The sequence below is a fragment of the Myiozetetes cayanensis genome, unplaced genomic scaffold (genome assembly GCF_022539395.1).
Source record: "Myiozetetes cayanensis isolate MyiCay16 unplaced genomic scaffold, myiCay2020 scf2-11, whole genome shotgun sequence".
Classification (NCBI taxonomy): domain Eukaryota; kingdom Metazoa; phylum Chordata; class Aves; order Passeriformes; family Tyrannidae; genus Myiozetetes; species Myiozetetes cayanensis.
This window is the reverse complement of record NW_026087411.1, coordinates 39,630,089-39,651,169: the sequence shown is the minus strand read 5'-3', so window position 1 is coordinate 39,651,169 and position 21,081 is coordinate 39,630,089. Positions and strand designations below refer to the sequence as shown.

The window sequence follows — 21,081 nt, the reverse complement described above, 5'->3', positions numbered from 1 at the left end:
AATGGTTTTCCAAAACATATGACAGCTCTTATAAGACAGAGCTGCTTCACTTCCCTGCATTGAAATGATACTTTTGATAATGCGACACTTCTTTGACGGTAACACCGGTTTTGTAGAGAAAGTTGTTCTGAATTGCTGAGGACTAAAACACCAAGAAGTTCATGAAGAGCTTAAAACGGAACTACTGGAATACCCTCTGAAGAAACACTTTCTGGAAAGAAAACTCTACGCTAGAAGTATGCGGGTTTTTTACCAAGAATTCAAACTTTTCTTCTAGTGCAAACACAGGCATTGTAACTTTTCTAGTAATTCCAAAATTGAACTACTGTGTTTCACTTGTAGGGAAGCAGCATGACATTTGCTATGCACTTCACAATCCGGACATTTTTTTCAACTGCTTCATTAGCATAATAAAAGTTCATCACACACAAAAGGAAGTTAAGATATTAAAGTTCTAGCACAACTAATATTTGAATAACCACAAAATTAAAGGAAGAGAGCAGCAGAAGAAATGAAGCTTAAGAACACAGTGCTCTAAGACCTCTGAGGAAACTCTTCTAGCTTTTACCATAGCACTATTCCATTTTTTTTTGACTCAGAAATACCCCTTTGATCCAGCCCTTCTAACTATTAAAAAGACAGAGTGCACTGCGGTTGACAAAATTAAAATTATGCTTTTGTGACAAATCAGTGTCAGGCAGTTCCACTTTCCATTTCTCTTTAGCTACAACTATAAAGCCATTACACAAAGGGTCAATGGCACCAGAGACTGCCAAGGACTGGGATAAGAATATACATAAGTAGGCACTTGCTTGGGAACTTTATCTTCATTTTCTTATGAAGGGGCAGAAGGTGGCTCGACCAGATGCCCTTTGTTGAGTATACGAGACCTTCATTAGCTCCTTGATGCCTGCTGTCATGGTATGTCCCACTGCAGACAATGGGATAGCTGTCACACAGACTCAAGACTCTCAACAAGGCAAAATACACCTTACATAATGCTTGAAATACTAATGCTGAAGTTAAGACAGTAATTCTAAGAACTTAAACAAGTTTTATGATCAAGGAAAAAAACTAACTATAGCTCATCAGTTGCTAGAATACTGAGCATACAATTAGCTGTTACAGATACTCATTAAAAGAAAAAGTTAATAAATTTCTAGAATGGAAGAGATATTTTGCCATCTTTGCATATGTATCTTATTTTGGCTTGGGTCCACATGAAGGTCCAAATACAAAGTGTTCTCTACCAGTTAATACATGACAGAAACATTTATTTGAAGCATGTTTTCAAAAAGAAAATAAATGGCACTATATTTTAAGATAATGAAGGTTAATATGAGGGTATCACAGCAATTTTAAATAGCTAGAAGTGTCCATTTTTCTGTAAAGTTGAGACATTTGCTATTACTTACAGTTACAAGCGTGACACCAGAACAGAGCCACTTAAGGTGACTTGAAAGCAACACTGCAGTCCCTCCTAATGTGATTTTTGTGCTAAGTGCAAAGCAGTGCATGAGACAGTAAGTCTATGCATACATATATACTGGTAGCTAATTCATAATGTATTTCTGTTCTAGTAAAAGTCCTGCAGTAATTGTGGACTGTTCTGCACAAACCTTTAATTGACACAAGGTAGCGGGGGGGAAGAAAAACCAAACAAACCACTCTCCTCCTCAAAAGATAACTTAAAAAAGAAAGCAAACAACTTTCCAGTGTATAAGGCCAAGATGAAACAACAGCACAGTACTAAAAACAGTTTTAGTGACTTACAATCAAAAAAGAACACAGTGACATATGCAAGTACTTTTGGAGTGCTGCAAACACCTTACAAAGGAAGCGTAAAAATTATATTTTCCCCCTCTTAACTGTGGAAGCAGCTCTACCATGCAGAATTAAATTTGACTCTAATGTGACTGTGGTTTTTATGTTTTCTACACCTGGACCATCACCAAAAAAATAAAAAAAAAGGCCATGAAGACATTTTTAAGGAAGTAAAGATGGCTTATTCAATAGCATCTACAAAAGTTTTGAACTGTTCTAACTTTTCATTTAAGACATCATTTTCATAAAGACTAAACTATTAGAAAAAGGAGTAATTTTTCTAAAATATTAGTAGTTTGAGACAGTACAGGTGTCAAATCCTAAATAAAATATTCAAGAGGAAGGGTATTATGTAAAAATAAAATAAAAGACAAAAAAACTAATTTTACTGCATGCAGAAGATAGCAAACAGTCTAAAAACCAAAGAAACTGCTTTTACGTTTTCTGTGTTACAAGAACAAATAATATATATGCTTATCTTCAATCTAATTCTCAGACCTTTCATCTTAATACTCTCAAACTTGTGCCTTTTTGGAAAGGAAAAATTCACAACAACAGCTAAAGAGAAAATAAAATGTAAACCACATTTTTAGATCCAGACACAATTTAAATTCCTCTCTCAAAAAAAAAAAAAATTCTTAAAACTGACCTCTTTTATTTTGGCATATGCTTGACCCTTTGCAATTGCAGCAACAGCAAGAACCTCGATATCAAAGATGAACTGAACAAAAGCTTTTAGATTGGACCAAAATATTAGCTGTGTGTTGCTCAAAGAGGATATAATTTTCCAAGCCAAATCAAATGCTTCTATGCAGAGAGACTCTGATGAGTCCAGAAGCTGAAAATAAAGAGAATAAAGTGTTACATTTGACTAGAAAACAGCCAAAAACTATTTATATTGTGGAGGTTTATCTTTTACCTTGGGAACAAGGACTTTCATGCAGTCGAACACAGGTAAAACTTGATCTGAAGGAAGAATAGTTAGGGCTTCTAGTGCAGACTGCAGAATTTTTTTGGACCTTTCAACTGTAGATAATGACATTTCTGAAGTTTCTTCACACCCTTGAGCCAGTGTCGGAAATGAATTTAAAATGAAACGAAGGCAAACCCACTGGTCACGAAGATGGCGTGCAACAATTCTTCCCCATCCTTGAGATGTTGTTTCTTCACATAAGCTTTAAGAAAAATATTATTCTTAAATATATATTGTGTTAGTTTATCCTGTGCATTCTTACTCCAATCAGGAAGTGGTTAACTATACAAACTCACTATACTACTTTAAGATGCTAAGATTTGTATAGATCCAAGGGGAGATTGGACAAGTTCATGGAAAAGAAATATAAAAATGAAGTGGTTTTAAAAAGAGTCAAATCAGTTCTTGTCTCAGTCAGCCTCATTAGTGATAAACATCTGTGACAGTATTCAGTGGAAACATTACTATATGTTGGCCATGATTTTTTTGTTACCCAAGTATTTGGGTTTTGACCCTCTAGCTTGCTCTGGTTTCCCTTCACCAATAGCAAATAATTTCCTTTTAAACTTGCTTGTGTACGTGCCATGGCTTTGTACAGTGTGTAAATATTTAAGGAGGCCTAAGGGTAAGCAGTGTTCAAAGTTAACTCTGGCTTCATTGCACCAGAAGGCTGAACAAAGGGACTTTTTTGGTCTGATCAATTCTGCCTGCTTTAATGTTCTGAAAACTGAATGTTAAGACAAAAGTGCAACTGAGTTAACAGTTAGTGTACAGAATTATTCATTTTTATCTAGGCAAAAAGTTACCAAAGAAAGAACAGGGAAATCCAGTATCTCAACCACTGCTTCACATTAATCAACTTTTTTGAACATTAATCAGACAACTACTGAACCTTTAGCACAGACGTACCCACTTTTTTCTTCAATATAAGATGGTTTCTTTAATACTTCATTGAACTGAGAAAAGGAAATAAATTTCTTCAGAGCATCCACAGAAGGCAGGGATTCCAGGTGTGCTTCCAGTTTCTGATCCATTATCTCACATACTGCTGTAAGTGAAGCCATGCTAGCTACTTTTTTAATTTGTTCTTTAACCTTCGGCTCCTAAGTAAAATCAAATCATACATGAACAAACACGCACTCGTTTCTTCTAATACGATACAAATAACATACTGGTACATTTGATAATCATCCTATTTAATATCACCTCAGACATCACAAGGCAGTAACTCTGCATCCTTCTACTTCCTTATCGTCTTACCTGCGCCTAACACAGTTCGACTGGGACAGCACAGTAAATCACAAGTTACAAGCACCGACAGAAATAGAAATCTTGCAAATTACGGTCACTGACACATTAAGTGCAAGCACCTAGCTCAGCTGTGATGGAATACTTCTATCTTGCCAAGTAACAGTTCATATATATTGCTGGTTAGCAATTAGAAAAAAAAGTGTGGGTCCAGTTAATCAGAAACCCCATGCAACAAGATAGTTGAAATTTGGAATACCACACACTACTTGCTCCAAGCATCCAAAAGGTTACAACCATGCTATGATTATTTTCTGTGATGAACACATATATTCAAAGAGGCATGAAATAAAAATTCTCAATTAAAAAAAAAATAGTCAATAAGCATGTAATTCCCTTATAGTAAGAAAATTTCGATGTTATTTAAATATCTCCAAGTTACCCTCAGCTGTCTAGAGCACAGAAAAGACTTTTCTCATCTGTAGTTACTCAGCATTTTCTTCTTTCTTCTTAAACTGAAGATGTACTATATGTGCAACTGAAGAAATAATCATGAGAGTGTAATTCCCCTGAATTCAAAATAAGCTGGTAGAGGCCCCCAGTGAACACTGAGTTTGAAATAGAAAATGTCAACTTTGAAACTACTGGAGTAAGTACAAAATTCACATAAACAACGGAAAAAATAAAATTAAATGTTGTTCTTTGTTTCCTTAGAAAGGAAAACCTAGCTAATAAAAATATTTACAATCTTTTAATTTGTTATTAACTGTTCTTGAACAAAATAATAATACCAAGTAATAATACCAAAGTTTATACTGCCCAACAAATCTTAATTTAAATTCTTTTACAGAAGTTATTAACATTTCCTTTTGAAAACTTTTGAAAATATAACTATTTCAAATATACTAGCCTAGCACATAGAGCTATGGGACCATTAACAGAACTAGATGAAAAAGTCAAAGCAATGCTGGGTTCTGGTATTTCCTTTTCTCTGTATATTCCAGCTTTGAAATTCAACAGATCATTAATACAAAAGGCATTTTCATTTAATTGTGACTTAATCAGTAAGACAGGTTCATATTTGAGGAAAAATCTTTTGAGTACACATAGTCCATTACTACAGGTAAAGTTTTACTTCAGCTATACAGACTTCTAAATAATGTAATATAATAAAACAAAAGTACGGAATATCTTAGCTACAGATATTTTACATTAACATTACACTGCCAACTAAAGACATACGTGTTAGGGAATATATTTACACATACATGTTGACACAAACTTATTTAATTTTACATTATAGATAATATTAATATGGATTATAAAGTAACTTTATAATAAAAATCCATCCTTGTATACAACTTGCATTTATAGTATGACTATGTAATTATTAATATATAATCTAAATATAATAAATATAATCTAGTATCAATAATAGTAAATAATATGGTATTTAGATTGTTTACTATTAGTATATTATAATAGTTTAATTACTACTTATTGGTTTTATATTAAAATACATTGTTGTCAATAATGTTAAGTTACCTTTTCAGAATTTCTCTCCTGTAGGTTACAAATAGATGCATTTATCAGGGATGAAATGAAATTCTTGATAGGTGTCATTTTCTTCCAGTCGACTTCCAAGCACAAATGCACTATCTCTGGAATTAAAGCTAAGTACAGGTCACAACGATCTAGGTCGCCAACCTAAAAATGAGGAAACAACAGTAATCTGAATCAGTAAGATGAGGAAACTTAAATCAGAGAGAAAACTGTTACTATCAACGATAGCAGAAGAAAAACAACAGCAGTCATTGTAATCAAAAAACCTCTGACTTTGGGTTTTGTTTGTTTGGGGAGGGGGGGTTACTATGTTTTAAATCTTTTCAGCTCGTAGGTGCTTTTACCTTTAGGGCTCTGGAGTATGCCTTAGAAGAGATAGTGTGAAATTCTGAAAGAAATCTCCACTTCTTTTATTTGCTAAGATCACTTCCCTGCCCAAAGGAATGGCCGTGTAAAAACACCTGAGCTAGCCTGAGTATCAGGAACACTGTTCAAATGCAAATTGCTTGTTTTACAGCTTTCTATTCCCCTCCTGTATTTGCAACTTTTCTTCATATATAAAAAACACCTCAATATAAAACCATGCATCAAGGAACTGCATAAAGAACTTTTCCTTCTTTAATTTTGAGATAAAATATACCTTCAAGTCTCCACTGACTCTAAGATTCCATTCTCCAGATTCAGCTCTAACTTTTGCTTTGACATTGGACCACTTTCACATTACTCTTCCATTGCACGTATTTTTGTGACTGGTCACTAAAGAAATATGTACCTCCTCTCTCTCTCAAAAGTACTGCAGTTCTTTGATACATTCAACAGGTTTAAAGAAGTCAAATTCCTCTTCTACCATTAAGTCAGTTTGCTTTAAAAGTCACAGGTTTCTTTGTGATATAAACTTAAAACACTGGCCACAGCAATAAGCAGTGAAAGACAATTAATGAAGATAACCAGACCAAGTACTAAAAGTTTCCAAACTCCTAACATCTTATGTCCACAGCTATACAACTAGATGAAATGCAGTATATGATACTCATGATTTCTTACTACGTGATTTCTTTAGACTTAAGAAGAAACAAGCAATGCAGACTACAGACATTTTTTTTCTATTGTGCCCACTCAATACAAGTTAACAGAACTGTTCCTATGTAAATTGACTTTCCAAGTGCTTCAAGATTTGATATAAAAATTAGGAGCACTGGTAAATCAAATTAACAGACAAAACTACATCAAACTATACCTCATAATCATTACTTACAGCGCTTAGCTCATCTGTAGTAAGACGTCGGAGAACAAATTCAAGAATACTCTCCACAGGTGTCAGGAGAGATTTCCAGATAAAAATCAATACCCTATCTGTGTGGTGAGAAAAAAAATGTATTAGCATACAGAAATACAACTCCCTTAAGAATTTTATTATATCATGCAGATTTATTTATGTTACAGAGTCAAAGTTATACAGCAGTAATATACAAATACCTAAGAATACCTTAATACAGTTTTATACTCTTTAGCAGTGTAAGCCATAGGGCTCAAAGAATCCAATGAGATTACATCCTTTCCAGAGATTTATCATGTATTAATGAACCAAAAACCACACAAAACCAGAAGACCAAATTACAGTTTTCCAACTTTTCTCGCATTTTTGTCCTATTCCCCACTCTCTGCACAAACAGCTTATTAATGAACTGACTCTGTAATAAAGAACAAAAGCTTTCATATCCAGCAATTAATTTTATGTGAGAAAAACATGGTCTTCCATTCCTAATGTTTATAGATTTTGGGGTTGTTGGTTTGGTTGTTTCTTTTTTTTGCTGCTTAGAAATAATTCATGTTCAAGTACAGAGCAATCTTATGAGATTTCACTCAAGTAGCTTTCAGGTTTAACATTGTAAATGAAAATATGAGATTATAAACAAAATGTGATACTTCCTTTAAGAAAAGGCTAGGCTACAAAGGATACCACATGTGCATAGCATTTCACAAACAAAAAGACACAAGTTTATCATAGAAGGGAGGCAGGTGACTGGTAAAACATATTTAACCACAAACACTTCAATCTGTGCTTCAAGGGTAAGGGCAAGCTGAAAGCCAAAGAAATAACGTCTCAATATGAAAACAGATTTAAAATACTCTCCATGACTATCTTGTTCTAAAAATATCAGTCGTTAGCTTCAGTATTTAGGGAGTTACCCAGAGGTAAGAGCTACGGGGTTTTTTTCTGGAGTTGACCCTGAGTTACACTTCATGTAGCATAACTATTATGAAATGGAAGACCTGCAAAAAGTGAAAATATAAAGGGACATATTTCTAGAAGTTCCAAATCCATATTGTACTTACTTTCAATATTCTCTATCAAAATGGCTCATTGCATTTCTAATGCTTAAATCATTTAGAACAAACAGTTTAATTATGTCAGACTATTATCATGTTTAATCGTAAGTCTCAAATCACTAAAACATCTTCTGCAATTTAAATTTATAAATTCTTCAGATAAAAAACCCATTCATTTTGAGTGTAACACTATTAAAAATAATAATTAGCGAGAGCTTACTGTTAAAAATAGTGAAATCTAACAATAGTAAAGACAGCAAGACCTGACAAAGAATGCTGATTTCAGCATGCGCTTCAGGCATGTCTGTCTCCGTTAAAATATTCTTAAATAAAACACTTCCTGCTTGCTGTTATTTTTGTTTCACAAGCTTAAATTCCTTCATTATTCCCTACCATTTTATTGTTTACCATTTGATAAACAGGACTTTTCACCTCCGATTTAATCAACACCAAAACACAAATTCTGTATTTTACAGTGTTAAACTTCCCACCCCTCTCCACAGTCAATTCACAGCTGCAGAGAAAAGATTTATTAGTTGGTTCTCCAGTGCAGAAGGAAGAAGCACAAAATCATTGTAGAAAATAATATAAGAAAAGTAATTCTTGTTTAACTTAAAATTTCAACTGCAATTCGGAAAGCCTTTTGAAAGACTGATGATGGTACTGGAGTACCTGTGGGGACGTTCCAGAAGATGCAAACACTGCAGTGCTCAGCCTTACCACACCTTTAGAACTTTCTTAGCAGAACTTAACATGCTATATCAGGTGTCAAAATTGCCAAAGCAGGAACAATGCATTACAGACCCATTAGCAAGCACATAAAAGAATAAGGCAAACAAGGAAATTAATTCTTCCTGGTAAGTAAAAATCTAATATGCACTTGCATGTGTTCTGTAGGGTTCTGTTTCAGGCTTGTTCTAGCTTTGTGCTGTAGACTGAATGCACAGTGGTAGCTGGGACATGTCTTCCAGTTTAGTTTCATTTCAAGGAACCCACTTCAACAGTCAGAGACCATGCCCCAACAGGAACTTTAACAGCCTGCATAATTAATGCTCAATATTTCAAACAGCTAAGAGTCAAGGGCGGGGGGTGGGTTTGAATGTATAAAACACTTGTTAAAATGAGGGTAGGTATTTACTTTAGGGCCACATTTAGACATCTCTATGAAACCTGGATGTAGAACCTGAAATTACTTTTTTCCCATGTAAGAGCCTAGATTTGTAGCTCCCCACTCCAAAATTGTTCTTGTACTCCATATTATAAAAACACTGAAAAAAATCCAAAAACAAAGTGGGTCTAAGTAGAAACCAAATACCAAGATCCCTCTTGTTCCTGTTCAGCATCTTAACTCATGAAAATAATACTGCAATTTCTCATTTGCTTTCAGGAAAAACATACAGATCGGTTACAAACTGACAAAGTTCTCACAAAAGGAGTGGTAAAGACTCCATAGCTCTCCTGATAGGTCTACAAGTTAAAGCACTTGATCTGACTCCCAGACTGACAGATCACCAGGCTTGTACCTAAGTGAGCATCTCTTAGCCTAGCAGTCACCTCAGAAAACAGGATATCCAGCAGGATCGCTTTATGCACTTAGGGAAAACTCTGGCTGAACCTGTGGCAACTAAGCAAGTTGGGCCAGGTTTCTGTACTGAATTCTTTCTGAAGTGTCTAAATGATTTACAGAATCCACATGTTGGCAAAGAATAGGCCTATAAATATTTGCCATGGATAACAATTGCTTTCCCCGAAGGTTTCCACATTTTAAATTCCCAGTCCTGAAGACACCTGTAGGATTGCACCCGCACCTCAGTTTTATGACAGACACACCAGATTGTCAACTTTTACATTTACCACTTCTAGGCTAGTATTAATTTGACAATATAGCCATAAACCAGTAAACACTTTAGTTGTAGTTAATACTATAAGTAATACAAGACACAGTATAGGGAAGATATCACTAACCATCTTGCGTATTGGAACATTTTAACGAACGGGTCTGCAATAACTTCAAGAGAAGCTGTAGGCTTTTATCTGTTTTCAGAGTTGGTATGTAAGCATTACTGCCAAGTTTCATCAAGACATCCAGAAGAGGGTTCAAGAAAGCCTCTAGTTCAATCCATTCTATGTTGCTTTTTGCACTACACAAAAACAAAAATTAAAAAGAAAGTCTTCTTCCGAGTATCTGCCTTAAGTGCCGAAATTACTTATGGAAATAAGTAGGACATGTTTCCAAGTCACTCAGGTTATCTTTAGAAAAGTTACCCAGTATGTTTATAGCAACAGTTGGACAAGGTCTAAGGAATGATCAGGCTGACTGAAAGTCTGCAAAGAGAAGTGGACAGCTTCCCAACTTGATCAGGCTTCTACTGGATCCTTCAGGAGTGAGGGGATTGAAAAAGAGAGAAACGTAAAATAAGGTATTTCATACTTACCTGTATTTATTCTTCATCTGCTTCACATCAGCAGCCAACAGAATCATGGTTGCAACAAGCTTAGCTTCAAACCAGTCAGGCATAAAGCAATTTTCTCCTGATTAAAGATAATTTAAGGTTTCCACAGTAACTAAAAAATACCTTTGTATTGATTTCTAAAACTTCTGGTTTTGTAACTTACTTTAATAAATTAGTAGTACAAAACCAATTAGTGCTAACAAGAGTATTACTAATAATTTTGTGCATTCTTTAATTTAGATATAAACTAAACTCTAACACAATTGTTTTTCCTCTATGCCTCAAAGAGACTAATCTCATTGGTCTTTATGCTGAAATCAGTTTTAGGCAATGTGTTATGCAGTAGCATACACTACATAGTAGTTCCTAACTAACATTTCTATTGATTTTAAAAATACATTACCATAATTCAAATTACATTTGCCAAGAACATAATTCCACTACACTTCATCAGAAACATCAGCTGTGATTTTGACCAGCTAAAAGTTATATGAAGAACTGAAAGTTATTCCATCAAAAGGAAATAAAAAAAAAACCCACAAAACCCCTAACCAAAGTTTCTCTTTTCTTTCATCTTTTATGCAGAAGTACACCATCATACTTATAAAATTGTTACTTAAATAGTAGTACATAACTTGGCTTTAGGTTTGGGTTTTTTTACTGATGTTTTTGGCTTTGTGAATTCAGAAAGCAAAACACCCTCCAGTTCAAACAGCTGGACGTGGCTGATATTTTTCCTCTGAAGAGCTGCTTATTAGCTAAGATTCATATAAACCTACAAAATTACAAACATCATTTTTTAGAAGTGAAATGCACATTTGCTATGGAATTACAGATAATATAGACCAAGGACTAAACAAACATTTAAGGAAGGAGAGAAAATCTGCCAAAATTTCTAGCAAAGCATTTACCTTGGAATATCAACAGACAGAATTTGCTTGCAACTTTTCTAACAATAAGACAATCAAGTGAAGTTTCTTGGGCTGCAGGAAGCTTCTGAAGCTACTTATCATTAGCAAACTCTGACATACTTTTTTTATCTCCTATATGTATATTATCTAAAAATGTTCAGTTTTGACTTTTGACATTCAAAACTAAATCAAGTTCACTACCACTGCAGTACTTAAGTAGCAAATAAATGAATGCTACACAAAAGTTGAAGTATTAAAAAAAAAACCATTTTCCATTCCTTTCAATGTATCTGAAAATAAACACTAAACTGAAGTCGTAATAATTTAAAACAAGTCAGACAACAAAGAGGTCCCTTTAGAATTTATCTGCACATTTATATAACAACCTTCCTTGGTTATAATGTGTGGCAGCTCATCTGTTGCACGCTGTCCAAATTCAGAAGAACGTAACTGCCCAGGAAGGACTCACGTGTAATGAGTCTCCAAGCTGCCTAACTATATGGCCTCTTTCTCCATAAAAACACTCAGTCTTTTTACAAAGCTCTGCAGACAAACACAGTGAAACCTGTATGTACTTATATCTCCTTGTGCTTTCCTCCACGCCCACATTCCAGCATTTTCCGGCACCACCAAAAAACTAACACAGTAAGTTTAATGGACAAGCATCGGTGCAGCATTAAAACTGAATATTAAGACTTAAACTTCGGTTAATACTGCAGGACTTTAATTTATGAAGGAAAACTGGGATTAAAAAATAAGGTTCAAACACAAGAGTCATGAATACCACAGACTGGGTAGAACTTGAACAGATTCTTAGCTAATAACATTATAAACAAACAATTCTTCTAAAATCTGAGGGATTGTAATTTTTTTTTTTAATTATCTTGAAAATTTAACTTACTTTCAGATGGTGGTGTCTTAAAGTATTTTTCCACGAGACTGTGTACATATTGACATAATGATGATGTCTCTTGATGTTCAAAATCAGAAGTTACAGACTTTCTGAAGCATGTGTCATTCACTTGCAACCAACTGCAAAGCTAAATTAAAACCAGTATGTTACCACTTAACCACATCTGCCAGTTGTGTACTGACACTGCTAACTTAACAGCAGCACACTAAAGCACTGTTACACATGAAATGTTACATCAACAAATCTACACTGTGAGAGGTGTTCAACAGAGCTACTTTGGGGCTTGGCAGACTGCTCCCTTCTAACTCCACACAGAAAAAGGTTTTTCCAGATGGTAATTCAGAGCACCCCCAAAAAATCACTGGTACTAATATAATTAAAAATACAACCCTTAAAAATAAAGCAAGACTGATAAAAAGTCCCTTATCTCAGAAGGGTTTCCAGTCAAGTGTTATCTAGCAAGACCTGCATTTTTTTAACTTTTATGCCAAAAATCAATGGAGTAAGATGAAACGTACAGTATACATAACAAGAAGACACTATGCAAAGAATTTTTTTATCATTCTATAGCTGTACAACTAACCAAAGCTTATGGTTACATACTCAGCTGGCTCCAGTAACTATATATAATTATTTCATTTTTGAATTTTTATTCATGGCATTTTACATCTTGTAAAGACATAAAACATATCCCATGAAAATTTACAATTTACAGACTAACTCTACATGGTATGCACATTTTCCCCTTTGAGATTATCCTATTATTTCTGCTGGGTTTGATGAATATAAAGCCAGTTTCAGTTCTCACCTCTGTCCATAACAAAGTATCCCTCCTTAGGGACTCCTCTGGTCTAAGGGACAGAAGAAAGCTTGCAACTTCTGGAAGGGACACTTTCTCCTGAAGAGATTAATAAAAATACCATAGCTGCCAACATAATATACCACAGATAACATCTACATAACTCAAAAAGTTTACCTTTTTCTGTCAAGTTTCAGAAAAAGAAATTTTCATTTTTGTGAGGAAGACTCATTTTTGCCTCTTTGAGACCAACTTATCTTTGCCAAGGAACAAAACTTATTTTTCCCAAGTATTAAAGTCTACGTGAAAATTAATAAATTACTAGAAGAATAGTGCTATTCACTGATGACACTTTGTAAATGAATGTACATAAATGATAAAGAGTCACCGGTAAGTACTATTTCTGTATTTCTAAAAGGAAATTCAAACAGGTTTATAGCTGTGATACACAACATTTTCATTTTGAAAGTATGTTATAAAACAAAGAAAGTACAAATATTTTGACTACTGAATAACAAAGATCATGCTAGTTCAGCACTAATGGTAGTTTTATTATCCTGGTATTATGAATACTTTTATTCTCTTAGGTACTGCAGGAAAGTCTATTTAGTTTCTGTTAAAACCTGAGTTTATGCAGTAGATATGGAATAATATCCCATAATGACAACTACCACATTAAAACCCTACAATAAAACATCATCTAATAAAGGCTAAGAAAAAAATGCCTTTTATTAAAACCAAAGTTAACAGAAGCATATTGTGCTTGCATAGCACAATTTAAATAGTCACTAAAAAAAATTGCAAATCCAGCAAAATCAGTAATTCCATGGTGTATCTAGCAATTTTTTTGAATACTGTTTACCCTGCAAAAGCATTTCTACTGTATTTCTATTACATTAGGGTAAAAGAAAAAATCAAAAAACAAAACAAAAAAAAAAATTGAAACTGACCACATCTGTCAAATGCATAGTTGTTTGAAGAAGATAGCACTGAGCAGCTCCACGCAACAAAATCTGATGTGTAATCATAGTACACTGGAGGACATTTCTGGAAACAGGAAAAACACACACTGTATAAAACACAGTCTTAAAAAATGTAAACATTTTCATATATATTTTCTAATTATTAACCATTCTCAATTCATTAGATTACATTAAGCAAACATATCCTACTAAGTAAGACACAAACACTGCCTGATCAGACACCACACAGTCCAGCACCAAAGCTACTGCTACAGGTACTTTCAAACACTGATATTAAAACTCGAATGAGCATACACCTGACAAAAAAAAAAAAAAGGGAAGGAGGAGGGAACAAAAACAAATCTAAAGGAACAATCCCCATGATGACATCAGTTCAAATCGATAATTTAATATTTGCATTTCTATTGGTAACAAATATAGAAATAAAATATGTTTGCCATCAAATTTTCACTCAAGCAGAAACTGAAAAAAACTTTCAATGATCTTTTATTAGCAGAAGCGTGTCTGACTTTTTACTTCCTTTTCTTTTTCTAAACTGCTTCTATGCAATATTCCTTCAACCATCAGTAAGATTTTATTTAAGATCTCAAATTTGATTAAACTGGAATGACAACTGATTTTTGGTGGTTCTAGTAAGTGAAAGCAGGCACTTAGGAAATATCATTGTGATTAAGATCAATACTGAGGTCAGGAAATTTTATCTAGCCCTTTATTTACAAATCTTTCAGTTTTCAGCATTGCGGGCTAACCCCTGATATAGCCTCAACTTCTATTAAACCAGGTTGTAATGTAATTAGAATAAAAAGAAGTGTGATATATATCAATTGGGAAATACGGAAGACCAGGAAAAAAATTCTGCTAAAAAAGAAGAAACTACAAAGATCTAAAACTCAAAACACTCATTTTTTTAAAATCCCACAGAGATATAAACACATTACTTTTTGAACTGTTTTCCTCTGCAAACTAGACATAAAGGAGAACCTTCCACTCCCATGCACAACCATCCTCTTAGAAGTAACAAACATGAATTAAATCCTGGCTCTCCAGATTGTCAGCACATTTCTTTGGAAGGAGTCTGTAAGAATATAACACAGTGTATATTTTACCTTAAAGCATGAAGTCCTTCAGCGCCAAGTACTTTACATGCAGGGATAGATGCCAGAGCCATAGAGAGAAACAAAATGGGAACAGCACACCAATGCCTACTTGTCATCTTCTGAATAAATTTTAACAGGAAGCTACCTTAAAATAAAAGTAAACAAAACAAACAATCCAGAGTGATTTCTTGTTCTCCAATGCGTTTAAATAACACGGACCTCAGCAGAAGACTTACAATAATTTCTGACAATTAAATGAAAGACAGCAAAATTACATTCCAAAGAAGTCTGTCATCAAGGTAATATGATAAGGAGAGAACCAGAAACACACCCAATATTGCTTTTTAGTAATCTGCACCAACCACCACATTAAGGAATGGAATTTTAACACTGATTGTTTTGATTTCACTTTTTTAAGCTGCTACTCAGTTTGTGTGATGGCAGACCTTAGTACACAGTGATTCAACCTGTTTAATGGATGCTGGCAAGGCCAGAGCAAGCCTCAATAAGGATCTACAGTCAGTGGAAGCAGGTCACCCAGTCTCAGGATTGCTAATCACAGACCTTCCATTTTGTGATAAAATACATGTCTTGGGACAAGGCAGAGAAACAGGGCATCTGTGGCATTAAAGATATTTGTTTCCTACCAGAATACGTACCTGTAGATACAGGGTGCTGAGCAGAGCTGGTTTTATCCTTACTTAATCCCATTAGACCAGATATTAAATTCTGGTCTGTCAAAGGATGCTCCTTCCTTTCAGCCTACACTAACACCAAAATTTGGAACCATCTCAGAACTCTTCCTCCATCCAAACTCACAGTAACAGAATCCCTATTCAGCTTCTGCTTCAGCACTTGGACTGCTTCTTTTGAATGCCTCACTACACAGGTCATGACTAAAAAAGTCTGGTAGATAAAGAAAAAAGAATCTGCAAATACTGTCCATCTTCAGAACTTTGAAGGCTGTTTGGGTCTTTTTTTTTTTTTCCCCATTAAAAAAAGGCAAGTCTGTTTCAGTTTCCCCCTAAAATAATTTCGTAATTTGATACTGCAGCATCCCTTAAAGCCTCTGAAGACCTTCCTTTTCTCTGGAAACTCCACTGCTACGAGAACTACTCCTTTTTTCTCTCAAGTAAATGTTTACATGAGATATAGAAAATGGGTCCATAGTTTCTATTTAGTTATATAAAGGTGAAACTGAAACATACCTTTTTCTTCTTCTGGAAGAAGCATGAAGTAAGTAGCCAAAAACTTCTGTAGCCTCATTCCCAAAGGAGGACAGGTTCCTATTAACTGACTCGGTGTCCTGTTGGGTTTTAAAACATCAAATATACAATTGGCATATGACAGCATAGGATTAGATTTAAGAGTTTTAATCTAAATTCTAACAGATTTAGAATGTTTAGGATTGTTCCTAACCAAAAGCAAAGTTATAACTCAGTGGTTAATTGCAGAATCTGTGAAACAGGCCACAGACATGGGAGCGCAACTCCTCAAACCTTTCTCTGCTCTTTATGTATTTACACCAAGGGAGGCCAATGTCATCTGCCAACCATAAACCTGTAAAAAACCACTTTCAGCAGTTATGAATTGGCAGTAATCAGAGTAGTCCTCCTTTCTGTGTGGCAAGAAAATGAGAATATAAAAAAAGTACTACACTAAGTTATTAATTTATCATCTCTCACTTCATTTCCAAATTAGTATTTCAAAACAAACTGCAAAATAGGACCTTAAGGCACCCTGTGTTGCTAATACTACTATTAAATTGAACCTGCTTTATCTTACAGCTACCTACCTTTCCTAAAAAACTCTTTACCTGTTTAACAGCACCATTTTCTACGTGTTTTCCTTTAGCTAAGATTTTACCCACATACTCAAGCCAGTATTATTAGAACACCTCTAGCAATCAAGAAAATAAATAAACAAACAAACAAATAAACAAATCAGTGACTTACCTGCTGTAGAGGGAACTTTCTGAGAGGGCATCCATTAATGGTCCAATAACAAACTGATAAAAGAAAACAAGAACAATGGTTAAATGTACATTTGCAAGGCACTGTTACATAGAGGCTAACTAGACTTATTTCACAAGACTTTAAAAGAACAGAGTCAGAAATTAGAGAATAGTCTTGCTAGTAGTAAATAGTAGGAGCAAAAAGAGGAGGTAACTAAAGAGAAGGGGAACCAGGGGAGTAAACAAGCAAAGCAATTTTTCCAAAAGATACATTTCAGAGAGTATTGTGAAAGGTGTAGACGAATAAGAATCCTTCTGGGAAACAGGCAGAGAAAAGATACTTAAATATTAAATAAAAGAATGACTAGGATGCAACTCAGGTACAATGATTTAGGGTGTATATTAAGGTTGACTTAAATTAAGTTACTCATTAAGAGGTTGACTTAATTTGACACTTTACCTAGCAAAATGGCACAGGGACCTGCAGCACCAGCTGGTCACCCAGAGACTCTGCAGAACCCAACAGACAATGAGAAGACCCCAGACCAAAAACCACTATTGGACCAAGAGGCACGTGCAAGGCACATGAAGAGCAGGTGCACAGACTGTAAGGGTACAAAATCCCAAGGACTCTTCCGTTTAGGGTCCTTCTAGGGAGGCATCAATGGGAGCTCTTATCATGTCACTGCACTACGATTAAATTACTTAAAGGAACCAGTCATCTGAGGCTCTGCTATAGAAAACTCAGGGTAGAGTCGCTAAGGGAAATCTGTCTGAGTGGAGTGAGTGTAGGGAGTCAAGCAGGGACCCACCGGCTCACTGGAGCCACCCGTTGTGAGTCTCAGGTGGTGGGAGTGTAACTCCCAGAGTGACATCCAGACGGTCAGACAGGAACTCTTACTAAACACAGGGAGCTCCAAAAATCTGAAGCATCCATCACTCCTATGACAATTTCAGTTCTAGCAACAAATCTCAATTAAAACGGGAGCCAACTTTAGTTAGAGAGCATTAGTTGGAAATGTGGGAATGAATGACTGCATTCAAAAACATATCCCTCCTAGCCTGGCCATTTTTCAAGTAATTACTTGAAAATTAATATTTGACACTACTTACAAATACTGCTATCAGTTGCACAGCTAAATCAATTACTTTTACAGAATGTGTCTGATTCTAACACTACTGAACCAATTAGTGTTATGTTACAAATTAAAACATTTAGTTTGTTCAGGCAAGTAACAGTAACACCCTTACCTCCAAGAAACCAAGCGAATTTGGAAGATGCTTTGTTTCATAAAGCTCCAGAAAATGAAGAATGCCTTCCTTTGTCAATGTTTTATTCTCACTCTCAAACATTCGTTTATAAATGCACATATGCCACGATGGGTGAAACAGCCAACAACCTGTTACGAAAGGAAATTCTTCTAAACTGACACAGGAACGACAGTGACACACTGACACATTAACACACTAACACACAACATACTGACATTTCAGTCAACATTATAGTCTACTCACTAGATGAGTCAAAAAGATGACTATAGCTATTAATATATAAAAACACCCTGCTAAATCTAATACCAAAAAAATTATCACAGTTTTCCAGACTTACCCTCTACATTGTATTAGTTACAAATTAAAATTACTATGAAGTGCAAATGCCACATCCTTCTTCCTGCAGCTCCACTTATACCAATATATTTACCTGCAATACTTTCACATTAATAGTCTTCCCACTTTACAAATCTCTAACATCTCCCACTGCCTAATTATGTGTGCTCTGTTTTGCCCTAGACACGCTGCCTCAACAACTCATTTTATTTATTCTCTCTCACTTTCTAACAAGTTGGGGGGGGTGTCCCTTTTACAGAGTTGTGCAGGTTACTTGGCTACTAAGACCCACTTCAAGAATCTCTGGTTTCATTTTCACATTAGCTTAAGTAAAGCAAAACACAGTGGAAAACGATCATTTATTTGGGTTTGCTGACAGAAAAATAGTATTGCAAGGTAACATAGTAAGTACTAAGCATATGTTAGAATTTCGCCTCAGAAAAGGGTGGCCACTTCCTGTGCATGTTTGCCAAGCAACTTGTGCATACAGCAGACCAACAAAAACTGGAATAGCCACTCAGAAAACACCTAAATTGAGAAAAACAAAACAAAACAAAAAGCTACTACTAAAACAGCAGAAGAAAACCGAAACGTGTAACTTAACTGCACAATATTTAAAGATGTACCAGAAAAAGTTACATCTTACCTTTGTCCTGTGATATGGCATGCTCATATAAACTGTTTAGTTTTGGTAATACTGGCTTTATGACATGGATCTGAAATGCAAATCACATGTAATGTAAATAGTTTATATGTCAAACCTAGGAACTGTCAGTTACTCTTGGGCTAGAATTTACTAACAATAGGATTAATATAGTAATTGACAACAGAAGTGCACTTAAATAAATCTGCAATGCCTGTAGTACATAACACTCAGTTGCAGTTTAGCACTAAAGAAAATCCAGGTAGTACTTTCTTAGCTCAATCCACTACTTTAACCAGATTTATTCCACAGATATAGTTATGAATTTATTCCAAATGAATGACACGTGCTGTGTTTGAAGTATTTAAAAGCTGGAAAAAAAATTCCTGTTAATGCTTACTTAAGACATCCTTAATCATCGAAACTGGAAATACTTTGCCCAGTAAAGACATTTACAGTACATATGCCAGAAATGAGGTAGTACGTCTGAGACGGGCGCGTATTCTACAGCGCTCCTACCTGGTTTCCTTCCAAAGTTTCCATTATCAAAATATAAGTTTCCCAAAACCGCAGGAGTTGCTCATTCTTCTCAGCAGACCACCAAAACAGACTCGGCTCTAACACAAAGAGAGGAGGACACAGGTTTCTCCCCGCCCCGCAGCCCGGGCCGTGCTCCCCTCCCTCCGCCCGCCGGCCGTACCGTGTCCGCCGTCCGGGGGGCAGCGCAGCTCGGCCCGCTGGCCGCCGCTCAGGTCCAGCGCTCGCTTCAGCAGGTAGCGGGCCCGCTTGCGGCACAGCCCGTCCCGCTCCGTCAGGCCCTCCTGCACCACCCTCCAGAACCGCGGGCACAGCCGCGCGTCCAGCCCCGGCTCCGGGCCGGCCGGACCCCTCGGCAGCAGCGCGTCCGCCAAGGCGCTCAGCGCCAGCAGCGCCCGCCCGGCCCGCGGCGTCCCGCCCGCGCCCAGCAGCCCCTCCCAGACGCGGGGCAGCGCCGCGCCGTTCGCGCCCAGCGCCGGCAGCAGCCGCCCGGCCACCAGCGCCGCCGCCGCCTCGCCCTCGCCCTCCTCCCGCACCAGCGCCAGCGCCGCCGCCACGCACCGCGCCACCAGCTCCGGCTCCTCCAGCCGCGGCGCCGCCGCCACCAGCGCCTCCACCGCCGCCTCCTCCGCGCCCGCCCCGCCGCCCGCCGCCAGCTCGGCCAGCGCGTCGCGGGCGAGCCTGTCGGCCAGCGGCGCCCCGCACAGCTGCACGCAGTGCCGCAGCGCGCCCCGCGCCGCCCGCGCCGCCCGCAGCCGCTCCCCGCACCCCGCCGCGCCGACCCCGCCGCGCAGCAGCGGCCGGCACCGCTCCAGCGCCACCTCCCAGGCCGCCCGCCGCAGCGCCTCCGCCTCGCCCGGCGGCGGCGGCCCGCCCGCGGCCAGGCGCTGCAGCAGCAGGCGCAGCGCCTCCGCCCGCTCGGCAGACAGCGGCGCGCACACCGCCCGCAGCAGCGCGGCGCGGTCCCCGCAGCGGGACAGCAGCGTGTCCGCCAGCACCACCTCCATCGTGCGGGGGGAGCCGGGGGAGGAGCGGCGCCTCCGCGGCTGCGCAGGCGGGGGCGGGCGGGGCCCCCGAGGGGCGGCGGGCGGTGAAAAAGCGGTATGGGTTAAGCCGTGGTTTGTCGGTACGCTTGCGTTTAAACTATTCTTCATTTTCAGGTCATAACGTTTTTTTAAAGGCAGTTTTCACTTAAAAAACAAAACGACCAGAACGCACCAAGCATTTCGAGAGGATCTAAGGGG

At 37.3% G+C, this 21,081-nt stretch overlaps 1 protein-coding gene across 2 annotated transcripts in view; it reads right to left on the bottom strand.

Moving 5' to 3' along the window:
• Positions 1-20,844, bottom strand: part of TARBP1 (TAR (HIV-1) RNA binding protein 1) — a 33,651-nt gene extending 12,807 nt beyond the window's left edge. The window contains exons 1-17 of one of the 2 annotated variants that reach the window (XM_050316550.1): positions 20,001-20,844; positions 19,820-19,917; positions 19,304-19,373; positions 18,301-18,449; positions 17,051-17,103; positions 16,304-16,401; positions 15,105-15,240; positions 13,966-14,062; positions 13,025-13,114; positions 12,205-12,343; positions 10,375-10,471; positions 9,905-10,080; positions 6,864-6,961; positions 5,591-5,752; positions 3,707-3,900; positions 2,744-2,999; positions 2,474-2,662 (exon numbers count right to left, since the gene is read on the bottom strand). In XM_050316550.1, coding sequence (XP_050172507.1) covers positions 2,474-2,662; positions 2,744-2,999; positions 3,707-3,900; positions 5,591-5,752; positions 6,864-6,961; positions 9,905-10,080; positions 10,375-10,471; positions 12,205-12,343; positions 13,025-13,114; positions 13,966-14,062; positions 15,105-15,240; positions 16,304-16,401; positions 17,051-17,103; positions 18,301-18,449; positions 19,304-19,373; positions 19,820-19,917; positions 20,001-20,844 — 2,946 coding nt within the window. The remainder of the gene's footprint in view (positions 1-2,473; positions 2,663-2,743; positions 3,000-3,706; positions 3,901-5,590; positions 5,753-6,863; positions 6,962-9,904; positions 10,081-10,374; positions 10,472-12,204; positions 12,344-13,024; positions 13,115-13,965; positions 14,063-15,104; positions 15,241-16,303; positions 16,402-17,050; positions 17,104-18,300; positions 18,450-19,303; positions 19,374-19,819; positions 19,918-20,000) is intronic. The other variant, XM_050316551.1, reaches the window with a different exon arrangement.
• Between the last annotated feature and the right edge of the window lie 237 nt (positions 20,845-21,081).